This window comes from Panthera tigris, chromosome B1, assembly GCF_018350195.1.
Source record: "Panthera tigris isolate Pti1 chromosome B1, P.tigris_Pti1_mat1.1, whole genome shotgun sequence".
In the NCBI taxonomy this organism is placed as follows: Eukaryota; Metazoa; Chordata; class Mammalia; order Carnivora; family Felidae; genus Panthera; species Panthera tigris.
The window spans coordinates 37,976,612-37,991,385 of NC_056663.1; the positions used below are offsets into that span (position 1 = coordinate 37,976,612).

The window sequence follows — 14,774 nt, forward strand, 5'->3', positions numbered from 1 at the left end:
AAAAGCAAGATGTTGTCAGGCAACTCCTTACATGTAGTGATATCCCCTCTTCTTGAGACAAATGAGTTTTCTGTAAGGGAAGGATATCTAGTTGTAGACCATGTTACATTAACTAAACTCACTCTCTATTTCGAGGATATTGCTATATGATTCTCTGTTGCCTAAGTTCCCAGGCTGGTTTCCCTTTGGGCTAGTATCCTTGTCTAGTTCTAGGAAGCTTTTCGGGTTTTTTTGGAGTTTTTTTTTTTTCCAATGACTTTTTGTACTGTGTTTTTGCCTTTTGACTTTCTTCTCTTTTTTCCTTGGTATTTCTTCTTTTTTTTTCCAATAATTTCCCCACTTCTGCCATTTAAGGACTCTCCATTATTCCAGAGGCCAAATCAAAAGCACTTAGAGTCTCCAGATTTAGGGAACCTCAGAGATTAATTCCTCAAAACACCCTCTGGTCCGTCAACCTATGTTTCACCTCCTTGCCCAATGGTTGTTTCCCTGGAGAATTGGAAACTCAAAAGAGATTGAAGTGACCTATTTGGATATGATAAGTGACAGAAATGCGATTTAAATTCTGGTTTTCTTTCTTTCTTTCTTTCTTTCTTTCTTTCTTTCTTTCCTTCTTTTTTGTCTTGATCTTGCAGGCAACTGTTTTAATAATAGAAGGCTGGGGAGTGGGTCTAATGAATACAGTGAAGGAGGGTAAGAATCGAATTAGCAGAGGAGACCAGGTTTCAAGGAGAACAACACTGAGTTGGTTAGGAATACGAGTTTGAGAAAAGATGTCAGAATATGGGGGGTTATGCCAAGTGAGATAAAGGTGAATGACAGGAATGAAGGACCCAGGATTAGGGGAGTTGTTTAGAAAGGCATATTCAAATAGAGAGTTCAAGAGGGTCGTGATCAGTTTTCTGCTTTTGTGTGTGTTGGTTTCATTAAAGGTGCGAGCATACCTCAGATTTTCTGATGAGAGAGATTAAAAATCATTTGAGCTTCTGGGAAGAGTCTGTTTACAGCAGATAGAAATATGATATCCCCTACTTCCACCCCAACTGAGGGAGGATAGCTTAGATCCTCTCAAGGAATTGGAGGTGGGGGTGAAGATTCCGAACATCAGAGATGTATGGCCCAAGGCAAGCTGTCTCCTCACTCCACCTCTTTTCCTAAATCTGTGATGCCCTTCCCATGTACTTGCAGGGCTGGGCAGGGGTAGGTCTGACTTGTGAAATCAGTAAGGGAGCTTCATCTGGATCGGTGATAACATGCCTATGTTGAGGTGACTGTGTGGATGAGTGAGACTCCCAATTCGCTTGTTCTCCAGGAGCAGGACATGGTCCCTACCCTCGGTCATTGGAGCCCATCCTTGTTGTAGGAGTGTATGGCTTCATAGGCTACAGATTGAAAGGTTGGGGAATGCCACAGAACCGTGCCGAAGAGTGATGTAGGAGTGGGAGCTCATAGGGAAGAAAATATTCAGGCAGCGTATAGAGAAATAGAGGCACAACTACCAGGACCATTTTGATCACAGTCTCCCTCCTTGGGTAGCTGAATGCCCCTGAAGGCTTGGAGTGTCTTGCTAGTTATTATGGACCTAAACAAGGCAAGACCAGTGTGGGAACAAAGTTGGCCTTGGGAACTTTGAGTCTTTCAATCTCTAGTTAGTACTACCACTCATAACATAGAAACCTAAACTTCGATACGTTTACTTAAACGGAGGTCTACGTGACACACAATGTAATATGTGATGCAACAACTCTGGATGTTTCACCGTGATCGCCATAAGCGTAGCTCCCATCTGTTAATGTATGAGGCTATTACGATACCACAGGCTAGATTCCCTATGCTGTACCTTTGAGCCTTGTGATTTATTCATTCTATAACTGGAACCCTGAACTTCCCTCTCCCCTTCCCCCATTTTGTCCATCCCCCCACCTCCCCTCCCTTCTGGCAAGAGTCAAATCTCTGCATTTATGGGTGTGTTTCTGCTTTTGCTCTGTTTGTTCATTGATTCCCCTTTTTACATTCTACACAGAAGTGAAATCATAGAGGATTTGTCTTTCTCTGTCTGACTTATTTCACTTATCCTCATGCCATCTAGGTACATCCATGATGTTGCAGATAGCAGGATCTCATTCTCGTTTAGAGCTGCGTAATATTTCATTGTGTGTGTGTGTGTCTGCGTGTGTGTTTGTATGTGTTTGTGTGTGTGTGGTATCCAAACAGTATTGTGGGTACTGGCGTACAAAATAGCCTCATTGCTCAGTGGAATAGAACCGCAAACCCAGACATCAATCCACCACTGTATGGTCAGTTCATCTTCCACAAACAGGAAAGACTATCCAGTGGGGAAAAGGCAGTCTCTTCACCAAATGGTGTTGGGACAACTGGACAAGCCACATGCCAAAGAATGAACCTGGACCAATTTCTGTACCATACACACAAATAAACTCAAAATGAATTAAAGACCTAAGTGTGAGGCTTGAAACCATAAAAAAAAAAAATCCTTGAAGAGAGCACAGGCCGTCATTTCTGTAACTTTGGCTGTAGCAACATTTTACTATTTATGTCTCTTGAGCCAAGGGAAATAAAACAAGAATAAAGTTTGAGGACTACTTCAACCTACAAAGCTTTTGCACAGTAAAGGAAAGAGTCAAAACTGAAAGGCAACCTCTGGAATGGGGGAACAAATTTGGAAATATGTGGCAAATCCAGTAAAGGGTTAGTGTTCACAATGTCTAAAAACTTGATTCATGTCAACATCACCCCCCTCCAAAAAAGCCCAGTTTACAAATGAGCAGTACACATAACCAGACACTTTTCCAACGACAACAACAGATCGTCAACAGACACATGAAAAGATGCTCCCCCAAACTACAACGAGATACCACGTCACACCTGTCAGAATGGCTACACTCCAAGACACAAGAAGCAAGTGTTTGCGAGGATGTGGAGACTAAGGAAACCTCTTGCACCGTTGGTGGAAATGCAAATGGGTGCGGCCCCTGTGGAAAACAGTATGCAGGTTCCTCAAACAATTAAAAACAGAACTCTCCTATGATCCAGTAATTGCACTACTGGATACTACCCAAGAGAATACAAAAACAAGAATTCCACGGGACACACGCACTCCTGTGTTTATTGCGGCATTATTTCCAACAGCCAGCGCAAGCGTCCATTGACAGCTGAGTGAACGAAGAAGAAGCCCTATATGAATGTATGTGTGTGTGTATATGTATGTCCATACACACACACACGCACACGCACACGCACATGCACACACACACACACACACTGTAATATTACTCAACCATAAAACAATGCAATCTTGCCATTTGCAATCACCTGGATGGAGCCTGAGGGCAGTATGGTAAGCAAAGTCAGGGAAAGACAAATACCATATGATTTTACTCATGTAGCCCTTAAGAAGCAACAAACGAGCAAAGGGAGGAAACAAAAGGGGAGACAAACCAAGAAATAGGCTCTTACCTGCAGAGAAGAAACGGATGGTTGTGGAGAGGAGGTGAGTGGTGGGAGGGGTGAAAGAGATGATGGGGATGAAGGAGTGCCCTTGTCATGATGAGCACGGGGTGAGTATGGAGTTGGTGAATCACTATTTTGTACAACTTAAACTACTATAACTCTGGATGTTCCTATTACTGGAATTAAAATAAAACTTAATGACAAAACCAGAGGCCAACTTTTCATTATACCAAGAAACTTCGTGGAATAAACAGATAGGTGCCCTTTCCCTTAACTTTTTTAAATTTTGTTTTTAAATGAATGAACATGTGTTTGTTGTATTTTTTTGCTCTAAAGGCTTTCCGACAAACCTGGTCCTGACGATTCATGGTCTACCTCATCTAGCCAAGACTTAGATTTTGGTACCAAGGTAAAGTACCCTCCTGTGAAACTCACTTTCCTGCTCTGAATTGAGTTTTCTCCCTTATTCACTCTGAAAATTTAAGAGGAGCCTGTGTATCATCATTTTATGTGTGTCATGGAAAGTTGGCAAGAACAAACCACTTTACAGATACATGACGCGTTGAATGTTTTGTTTTGTTTTGTTGTACTTTGGTAAATCCTACAGGTGGAGGCTGATAAAAGAATGGGCTGGAAAATATATAATGACCGTCAAATTATATTGGGAAAAGCTTTCCCACAATGGAGGCAATATGACGTTTGCTTAAGGATAAGGATTCTTACTGTGATCGTAACATGACTGATAATACTCACGCCTAAATGAAACGTGATTGGGTCCAAGTATCTATTGTAGGTTGCCCCCCGCCCCGGGCAAGTTTTATTTTGGTGAGATACAGGATTTTCCTTTGGCTCTATCCTTTGTTCTACATTTAGAATAAAACCATATTAGAAAATGTAGAAATCTAGGTGTTTACATTATTTCTCAACATTTACCTTACAAAGGTGTTCCCCTGTAGTTTTGAAATAACTCCATGAAGAGTAAGTTAAAATTGTGCATCTCCCCGGAGAATACGTATTTTGCTGAAAAGAGTAGCTCTATGGGCAGAGGCTCTTCATAGCCAAGGTGTCAAATTTCTAATTTCAGAAATCTTGCCCATTCTAGCTTTGAACACTATCTCCTCCTAGTCCTTGTGTCAGATTCTAAAATTTAAAGTTTCAGACATCTGATATTTATTTCAGTATTCATTTCAAAGTCCCTAAATCATGATAAGCTCCTGGAGGTTAGGAAACGCACTGGTTTGACTCCTGGAGCTCCTAAAATAAAGTCTTGCTTGGAAGAAGCAATGTCATGGTTTTTGAATGTGAACAAATGAGTAGGGAAATGGAATTCCGTAGAATGGAGTTTGAAAAGTAACAAAATACGCATGATATATCACAATTAAATATGTGAATTTAAAAAGTCAGGCTTCAGTTTATATTCCGTTTTAGTGTTTAACATGTATACACGCAAATGAATTCTATTGAGGCAATCAGGAGTTACATAAGAAAGAAGGTTACAGTATATTTTTAGTATCCTCCCATTGTGAGCTTAGAAGTGCAGGGAAAAAGTCCTCAGCCTTTGTTGGTTTAACCCCATCTGTGTCCCATTACCTACATCCTTTAAAGGTTCCCATTTCTTCCTAGAATTCTCATTCCCAATTCTTTCTCCATAGTGAATGTTGACGTGTTAGGAACCTCTCTTTTTCTGTTCTTTTGTTAGTCTAGTAATAATTTCTAGCTTTTCGGAAGCGATAGATGCCAGGAATTGAACAATTTATTTATAGTGAAAAAAATTAAATTCTTTATTACAGTATTTATAACCAGATAACTGTAGAGTGATAAGAGTCAGTATTATTAGGGATATACTGTGAATCAAAGCCTCTCTTTTACATAAATATTATATACATAGATACATAGATGGATATGGATATAGATAGATAGATAGATAGATATAGATAGATAGATAGATATAGGTAGAGATATATATAATATACACATATATACACATATATTTACACTTATATATAAATACACACTTATATGTATACATATTTATGTACACCTATACGTACACACACACACACACACATATATATATATATATATATATATATATATATATATCACACATATATAAAGACATATATCTTTAAAAGGTTTAAAAGGGACTATTTTTCATAGTATATTCCCAATCCTACTTATGTACCTGTTGAAAAATGTATGTTGTTTCCACTTACCTTCTTTGGCTCACATTTTTCCTTTTCTTTTTTGTCTTAAGCTCATGCTTGATTGATTGGTCATTTGTTTTGTTTTGTTTTGTTTTTTTCCTTTTTCCCTCTTCTCAACCCATGCTTATTACGGTATTTTTAATTTTTTTTCAAAGTTTATTTATTTTTGAGACAGAGAGAGACACAGAGTGCAAGCGGGGTAGGGGCAGAGACAGAGAGACACACAGAATCCAAAGCAGGCTGCAGGCTCCGAGCTGTCAACACAGAGCTCAACGTGGGGCTGATAACCACAAACCGTGAGATCATGACTCATGAGCTGAAGGTGGATGCTGAACTGACTGTGCCACATATGTGTTCCCCGCACCGGGCTCGTTTTTAATGGTTTACCCCTACCCTAATTTGTCCTTGCAGAAACTATTTCTTTAGTGTCTGTTCTTTTAGTACATCACTGTCTGTCAACTCCATTGTCAACATATTGGTTATGGAATTCTACTGTCTGTGTGTGGTTTCCATCCAGGGCTCGTTGCCCCACAAGGTTTATTATCCTTGTTTTTCTCTTTCTTGGAAGGGGCTGAGATAAATGTTTTTGAAATGTTTGCATTTCTCTTGGAAAGGGAGGGAGAGTGAGAAAGAATGAGCAAGTGCTCGTTGTTGTGATCTGACAATATGCAAGGTATGATCTCAGTCCTTTTATATTTGTGGAGGGCTGTTTTGTGACCCAGGATGTCACTTGGAGACATTGGAGAATGTTCTATGTGCACTTAAGAAGAATGTGCGTTCTACTGCTGTTGGATGAAAAGATCTTAATATATCGGTGTTGATATCCATGTATATAAATGTATATATATGAGGCCAATATATATCTATGTATATCTGAATACATCTGGTCCAATGACACATTGGGTCTGTGTTTCCTTACTGATTTTCTGCCTTGACGATCCGCCTTTTGCCATGAGTGGAGTCTTAAAGTCGTCTACAATCATGGTATTTGTATGTATACATTTAATCATGTTTGTGAGTAATCGATTCATATGTGTGGGCGTTTCACTTTGGGGGCATAAACACTTGCAATTGTTAGCTCCTCTTGATGGATAGACCCCTTAATTATGATCCAATGCCCTTCTGAATCTGTTACTACAGTCTCTGGTTTAAAATCTAGTCTGTCTGGTGGAAGTGTGGCGACTCCAGCTTTCTTTTGACTTCTAGTAGCATGATAGGTGGTTCCCCATACCTTCTCTTTGAACCTGGAGGTGTCCTGGGGTCTAAAATCAGTGTCTTGTTGACAACATATAGATGGATCTTGTTGTTTGGTTTTGTTTTGTGTTTTACCCATTCTGATTCCCTGTGTCTTTTGATTGCGGCATTGAGTCCATTCCCATTCAGAGTGATTAGTTAAAGATATGGATTTAGTGTCATTGTGTTATCTGAAGGTTTCATGCTTTTGGTGAGGCCTCTGGTCCTTTGTAGTCTCTGCTGCTTTCCACTCACAGAGTCGCCCGTTAGGATCTCCCGCAGGGCTGGTTTAGTGGTCATGAACTCCATTAGGTTTTGTTTGTCTGGGAAAGCCTTTCTCTCTCTTTCTGTTCTAAATGTCAGCCTTGCCTGGGAAGGGATTCTTCGCCGCAGATGTTCCCATTCAGCACATTGACCGTTTCCTACCCCTCCCTTCTGCCCTGCCAAGTTTCTTTGGACAGGTCTGCTGCTACCCTTATGTGTCTTCCCTTGTCGATTAAGACCCGTTTGTCCCTAGCTGATTTCAGAATCCTCTCCTTATCTTTGTAGTTTTCTAGTTTCGCTATGGCATGTCGTGGTGTTGACCTGGGTTTGTTGATTTGGAAAGGAATTCTCTGTGCCGCCAGGACTTGGATGCCCGTTTCCTTCCCCAGATGAGGGAAGCTCTCAGCTATAAGTTGTTCAAAAAAAACCTTCTGCCCCTTTCTCTCACTCTTCTTCTTCTGGGACTCCTAGGATCTGGCTAATATTTCATCTCACTGAATCACCTAGGTCTCTACTACCTGCCTCGTGATCTAGTCATTTCCTTCCTTTCCTTTCCCTGCTTCGTCTTTGTCCACAATTGTATCTTCTGTTTCACCGATTCTGTCTGCTGCTTCTCCCGTCCATGCTGTCACTGCATCTAGTTTACTTTGTATCTCCTTTACACCATTTCATGTTCAGCGTTCATCGTGACGATTCCTTAGGTCCTTGATCTCTGAAGCAGTAGATTGTCTGCTGTCTTCTATGCGTGGTTTCAAGCGCAACTATGCGTCTTATGAGTGTCATTCCAAAAATGTGCTCACATATATGGTTTCTGTCTCTTTTGAGCCCTTCTCTGGCTGTCCTTTCTTCCCGGAATTTTTTTGAGGGGAATTCTGCGATTTCGTCGTTTTGGCTAGATTCCTGCCCTTTATGTGTGTTAATAGCTTGTTCTGTGTCCCACACCTGCGAGTACTACTGTAATAAAAAGAGCTCCTACACTGTCCAGGGCCTGGCAGTTGAACAAATTTTTTTTGAGTGTGTTGTGTGCACTCTTTCGGTGCGTCTTTGGCTGCTGTTCTCGCTACTTGGAGTGGCGGTTTGGGCCTTCCAACAGGTGTGCTTTGATTTGTTTGTTGAAGTAATCCTGGAAAAAAGGGGAAGAAGATGGGGAAGAATCCTTAGCCCAAACAAAAAGAGAAATGACTGGAGTTGAAAAAAAGACCAGGAAGTGACTCAAAGGAGCTATAGGGCTTAATCCAGAAAGAGAGGGAGGAAAATGAAGAAGGAGATCGAGAAAAGTATAGAGAAAATGCACAATCAAACAAACAAAGAACCAGAACAGAGGATCAAAGGAAAAAAATATCTATAGATATATCTATAGATATATCTGTGTATAGATATATAGGTATATATTAAGATATAGAGATAAATGTAGATATATAATTAGCTTTGACCCACGTCAACTCGAGACTACTAGGCTGTTTCCAAAGGGAGAAGGGGAAAGAGGAGAGTAGAAAGAGAAAAAAGGGAAAAGAGAAGAAAGGGAAAGCAAAGGAAAGAAAAGATGGGTGCCTGGGTGGCTCAGTAGGTGAAGCGTCTGACTCTTGAATTTGGCTCACGTCATGTTGTCGCTGTTGGTGGGTTCGAAACCCCCAACAGGTTCTGCAGTGAGAGCATGGATCCTGCTCAGATTCTCTCTCTCTCCCTCTCTCTGCATCTCTTCTGCTTGATCACTCACTCTCTCTCTCAAAATGAAGAAATAAACATTAAAAAAGAAAAGGAAAGACAAAAGAATAATAACTCAAACGAAAACAAACAAACAAACAAACAAACAAACAAACTAAGATAGAAAACCGGAGGAGAGTTGTCTCTTGGTGCCTGGGACTGGTGGCTGTGCTGGTCTAGAGCAGGGGCTATCTGGTCCCATCAGTGTCAGTCTCACTCCTATAGAGAAGCAGTTACGAGGCACAGAGTGTCAGGGTTTGGTGTAATGGGCCTGCCTTCACTGAGGCTCACTGTCCATTCCCTGAAGCCCCACGATGTTGGTCATGGGGAGAGACATGGCGACACCCCATCTATCCTGCCCACACGAGGTGTCTCAAAACTCACTGTTTAGGCTATCCTCACGGAATAGCCTGGGGAGCCGGCTTGCCTTGCTGCACAGTCCCCTGTGCCACCTGAGTACTGAGCTGGGATTCAAAACCCTGTAGGATCCCGCTTTGCTCGGACCTGGTAGTGGAGTTGCGCCACTCTGCCCAGTGGACAGAGGGCCTCTGGCTCGTGCCTGCACGGTCTTTTTCCCTTGGGCAGGGCAATACCTCCCCTTTCCACCATACTCAAGGTGTTCTCTCCCAGTGTAGCCCTGAGATTGCTACCAAGCCTAGGGGCGGCTCCCTCCCCACCAGGCATGGGAGGTGGTAGCTTTGGTCGAGAGAAAGTGTGGCCACCTTGAAAATTCTGTTTTTTACCCTCTACGGCTGTTTTCCAAAGTAGAAACTGGCTCTCTGGACCTCTCCTTCGTCTGTGGTCCGGACAGGCTTTCTCATATCCAAATGCACTTGCCACAGCCTCTCTCTCTCTACCTTCCTTTCGTTTCTCCACCAAAGGCCTTCCCCCACTGCATGCCTGTGCTGCCCATTTTATTTCTCCCAATTCTCATACACACCCTTCTGTCCCGCCAAGCTGTCACTCTGCACCTGCGGAGATTTTTCTGTCCCTCTGCAGCCTGTATCCCTGGTATTCCAAGTGTTGTGACCTCAATACTGCTGTGTTTGAGGGACAAGGGAAATTCTGATCCCCTCCCCTGCCATCTTAACTCCCCCCTCCACCTTTTGCTTTGCTTTTCGCAATTGCAAAGTTGGGTGCCTAATCGACTAAGTCACCCAGGCCCCCCAAAGAATACTTGTTTTCCATGGGAAGATGTTCAAAGGCCAATAAAATGGCCCTTGTGTCCAGAAAAGAATGGCAAAGTTAGAATGGGTTTTTGATGTTCTCATTTGGGTCTATAATAAGTTCCCGTAAGCTCTTAGCGATGACATCATAAAGGTATACATTTGACCCTTGAACAAGATGCGTTTGGACTGTGGGAGTCCACATACATACAGATTTTTTTCAATGAATACAGTACCATCCTGTAAACATATTTTCTCTTCCTTATGATTTTCTTTTGCATCTTGGTTTTTTTTTAATTATTCATTTTGGGAGAGAGAGAGAGGACAGAGCACGTGAGTAGGGAAGTGGGGGCAGAGAGAGAATTTTCATCAGGCTCCACACTGTCAGCGTTCAACTCAGGAAGTATAGATCATGACCTGAGCCAAAGTCAAGAGCCTGACCCTGAACCGACAGTGCCACCCAGCACCCCTTCCTTACGAGTTTCTTAGTAACCTTTCCTTCAGTTTATAGTGTAAAAATACAGTATGTAATACATATAACAGGGAAAACATGCATTAACCGACTGTGTATATTGTTGGTGAGCTCAGCATTCCGTTATCCTAACTCTGACCTCCCATGCTCAGTTTACAGAGTCAATGGCCAAACTAGGCCGAAAAGGTAGATTAGACCTAGAGAGCATATACAAGCGATTCTGCTTTAATGTTCTGGTTTTCAATACATATATACTTTTTGCTTTTTAAGTGTGACTGCTTTTAAAGTAGGAAATTCGGTAGGAATTTTTGTTTTTTTGATTTGGTTTTGAGGTTTCAAAAGATATTTGTGGATTTTCGAGTGCATGGCCATCAGAGCCCGTAACCCTTGCTTTGTTCAAGGGCCAACGGTATAGTGATTTGGTACTTTTGAGATCTTCTCAGTGAGATTAGTGTAAATGTTTTGACCTTAATTAATTGGTCCTTGTATACTGAGTACGTACCAAGCAGTTAGCTACTGAGTGTACAAGTGGAGGGTTTAGGTTGTTGTGGTCGGAGCAGAAAAGTAAGTCAACAGCAATCTGTTATAAGTCACTATAAAGGCTTCATCGGTAGGGAATGGACAATGTTAGTTGAGAGAATATTGGGGGCGTTTGTAGTGAGGATGAGGATGAGAGTGGGAGTGGGAATTTTGGTAGTCAGAAAAGATCTGAGAGTGGCAAAAGGTGCCAAGTGAAAGATGAGAAGGACCAGTCGTGTAGACCGTGGCGAGGGACATTCTGGACAGAGAGGACCACGGATCATCATTTTACTCCAACGTCTTAGAGTGACCAAGCTGTAGGAAGGCTCACTCCATCATCATAATCATTATTATTGTTGTTGTGTGTAAAAAAGAAAATGTGCATAGTGAAATGAGTGCTTGGCACATTTTAGGTGACTAAGACATACATGTACTTATACTTGCCGTTTGAATGCTTACTACACATTCTGAAGAGTTCCATACCTATATCTACATTGTTTCTGCTACTAGTTCATCATAATTTTAAGAAAAGTTTTTCTTACTACTTTGCCATTCGATCCAACCCTTCTTTCGTCAAGAAAAAGGTCAAGCCTCTGTTTACCTAAACGAAGCAGCAGCTACGACAGTGTTTTGTTGATACACAACATGATATACTCCAAAGTTTCTGATCATGTGAGGTATGAATTGACACTGAAACAAATGTCTGCCATTTTATTAGAAGCAGTTTTCATTTATAGCAAGTACACTTTTAAAGATTTTGTTTCAAAACTTATTTCAAATGTCCTTTTATTTTGGTCAGGAATGCAAAGGAAGGGGTTTTGTTAGTTCCTTTTTGAAATCTGCATACAAGCCAGGCTTCTGCCTTTGAAAGTATTTATTCTGGCCTTCCATGATCAGTTTAGAGAGTCAATAGCCAAATGAAGATTCAAAGGGACGCTGAATCAAGAGAGCATATATGAGGTTTTGTATTTAAATGTTTTGGTGTTCAATACGGTTTTCTTATTTGTAAGTCTGATAGTTATTAAAATCATAAATTCAGATATTTTCTTGGAAAAGGATTAGGAAGTCTTCACGCAACTCATTACTGATGCTCCTTTTAACAGTGTGTGTCTGAGAAGCCCAACAAAGATGTTCCTCATGTCTCTGGAGCTGTGGATCAGAAAGGGCAACGTGTATTAAATGGACAAGTAGAAGGTAAGAACTGTATTTTATTCAAAGGTCATTTGACAGAATGTTGATTTCAAACAGGAATACTGATATATTCTAATATCTAAAGAAAACGGCCTGTTAAGTGCATAGGAAAGAGAAAGAGATGTGAAAAGGAGATAAGTTGCATATCGTATGTGGTGTCAGCAACAGATTAAATTGAGAGTGCCACCAAAGGACCTAAATGGCTAGTTCCCTTTCAACACACTGGAAGGCCTAAGGAACCTCAGGAAAGAAGAGACGAGCCAAACAGGGAATGATGTGAATGGCGGAGACTACAGGGAGTAAATGAAGGAAAGTAAGCCGGTGTGTATTGTGTTTCTACTGGAAGGTGGTAAAATACACTAGTCCTTTAAAGGGAAGAGCAGACTATTTGAAATGCAGCAACACTATCAGGTGAGCTTCTCGTACCAGAATTTGTCAGAGTAGTATCCCCGAATGTCCCCACTCTTACTGTGATCCTCACTGTTGGCAAGACATTAAGGACTGACCTAGCTGATGATGCAGAGTTATGTCCTAACTACCATGGGTGAACGAACATAAGCATTTGTAGTCAGTGATAAATGTATATACGTTAATGCCATATAAAATGGGGGTACTTCATACGGTAGTATCATTTAGGGCAAAATAAGAGAATTGGAAAGAGGGTCAGATAGGGAGACATCAAGATAACTCATCTGACATTTTGGATGCCGTATTTGTGAGTTTTGATTATTTTGGCGATAACTGCCTTTAATAGGTGAACTATATTTTTAATGTTCTAGGAACATAAGGAAAAGAAACAAAAGAACACTATAATCAGTAGTATGTTTTCATATTCTGTCTGACAGTTCTGATTGTTGTAGAATGATCCCTGTTACTTCTTTGATTCCTATCTGCCAGAAAAATGAACTAAGTCCTAGGTAGTTGGAGAAAATTAACTGACTTTTCATATTTCAGAGAACTTTTATATGGTAGAACATAGGGGCAATCACCAGGATTTGCTCTCTCTCTCTGTTTTTTTTTTTTTTTCAGAGTAAAATAAGATTGTTGCTTGTTTCACACTTTCTGACATCATGATTTCATCTATTCCTTTTAAACCTTTCTTCAAATGGATATGTAGGGATGTAGGAATTTTCAAGGCAAACACCAAGAAAAGAGATTCCAGGAAAGGTATTCTGTGACATAACCTTCTGACTGTAACCACGTGAAAGACATCAACCGAAACAATAAAATTCCATATAATGCAGTTGTGTTAGAGGCATCCCAATGACACCCAGATTTGATTATTCACTAGAAGAGCTCACAGGACTCAGCATATAGTTGTAGTCATGCGTGTGGCTTGGTATGGGGACAGGCTAGAAAGGCCAATGAGCACCGAGCAATGGTGCATGGGGTGAAGACCAGAGGAAACCAAGCGCAGGCTTCCAGCAATCCTTTCTCTATGGAGTTAGCAGGATGTGCTAAATTCCTCCAGCATGAAATTAGGACAGCACAAGTGAAATGTTGTCTGCCAGTACGAGGCTTATGGATACTCAGTGCCCGAGGTTTTCATCAAATGCTAATCACATAGGCATCTTCTCCTTAGCATGTCCCAAAATTCCAGGTTTCCACCAAGGAAATCAAGTGTACAGCCTTAAGGACATTGCTTGTACCAGCACTTAGGCACAGTGAACCACTCTTAACCAGCTAGGGAATGGTGGGAACCCTCCTTAAATCCAAGATCCCAGGGAACAACCAAGGGCCAGTCATTCAAGTAGGATGTTCTGAGGGTAGCCATCTTTGGCCTGCTGGATGAAATCTGTTCTGCATAGGAATTATAGCCCTGACGTCATTTTTGGTGGTGTCTTCAAATTTTGTTTTACTAGCAAGTAACATGATGGTTACCATGGTACTGGTTTCAGTTTCATCATCCATATGAAGTAGGTATTTGTATAAAAATTACTAGGGCAATATGAGGTCATTATAATCTTTTTTTTTATGTGATTAAGCTTTCATTATGATTCTGAGGTATGATCAACATAATGATTTTTGATTTAAAATTAGAATGAAAGTCTCGTAATTATATGGAAAACCCAGGTTTGATTCCTATGGTGCTGAACCCCTGTTTATAGGTATAAGATTTTGGATCATATTCATCAATTGTTTTGTTGCCTAAGTATACAAGTAACTGTGGTATTTTTGTGTTTTGTTTATGCATTTTCATATACTTCCAAATGGGAGACAGTACCCCTATTGTGTTACTTTGATCTCTATTTTAATGTTCAAGGTGACTGTATCATGAGTTAGTATATGCTAAGAGTAGCTTCAATGGAAACCATATTTTGTTGTTTTTGTTGTTTCATACATTTAGTAAGCCTGATGTTTTACATCAGTTTTAAGTTCACAGCAAAATATAATAGGAAGTACAGAGAGTCTCCATATACCATACCATGCTCCCGTACACGCCTAGCCTCTCCTGTTGTTAACATCTTGCACGACAGTGGTCCATTTTGAGTAGGAATTTTTTTTTTCAGTTCCTTGGTTGAGTTTTGAGCGAGAGAGCATGCATGC

The 14,774-nt window shown here is 40.9% G+C and overlaps 1 protein-coding gene and 1 long non-coding RNA gene across 2 annotated transcripts in view; one reads left to right on the plus strand and one right to left on the minus strand.

The window, feature by feature from the left end:
• Positions 1-14,774, plus strand: part of LOC122237886 (ankyrin repeat domain-containing protein 26) — a 299,470-nt gene that overhangs the window by 30,247 nt on the left and 254,449 nt on the right. Inside the window, exons 8-9 of the mRNA XM_042983310.1 lie at positions 3,808-3,880; positions 12,140-12,230. Coding sequence (XP_042839244.1) covers positions 3,808-3,880; positions 12,140-12,230 — 164 coding nt within the window. The remainder of the gene's footprint in view (positions 1-3,807; positions 3,881-12,139; positions 12,231-14,774) is intronic.
• Positions 7,192-10,108, minus strand: LOC122237888. Its single transcript, XR_006216616.1, has 3 exons — positions 9,623-10,108; positions 8,774-8,899; positions 7,192-8,298 (listed from the first exon to the last, which is right to left on the minus strand). It is a non-coding gene; the product is annotated as an uncharacterized LOC122237888 (long non-coding RNA).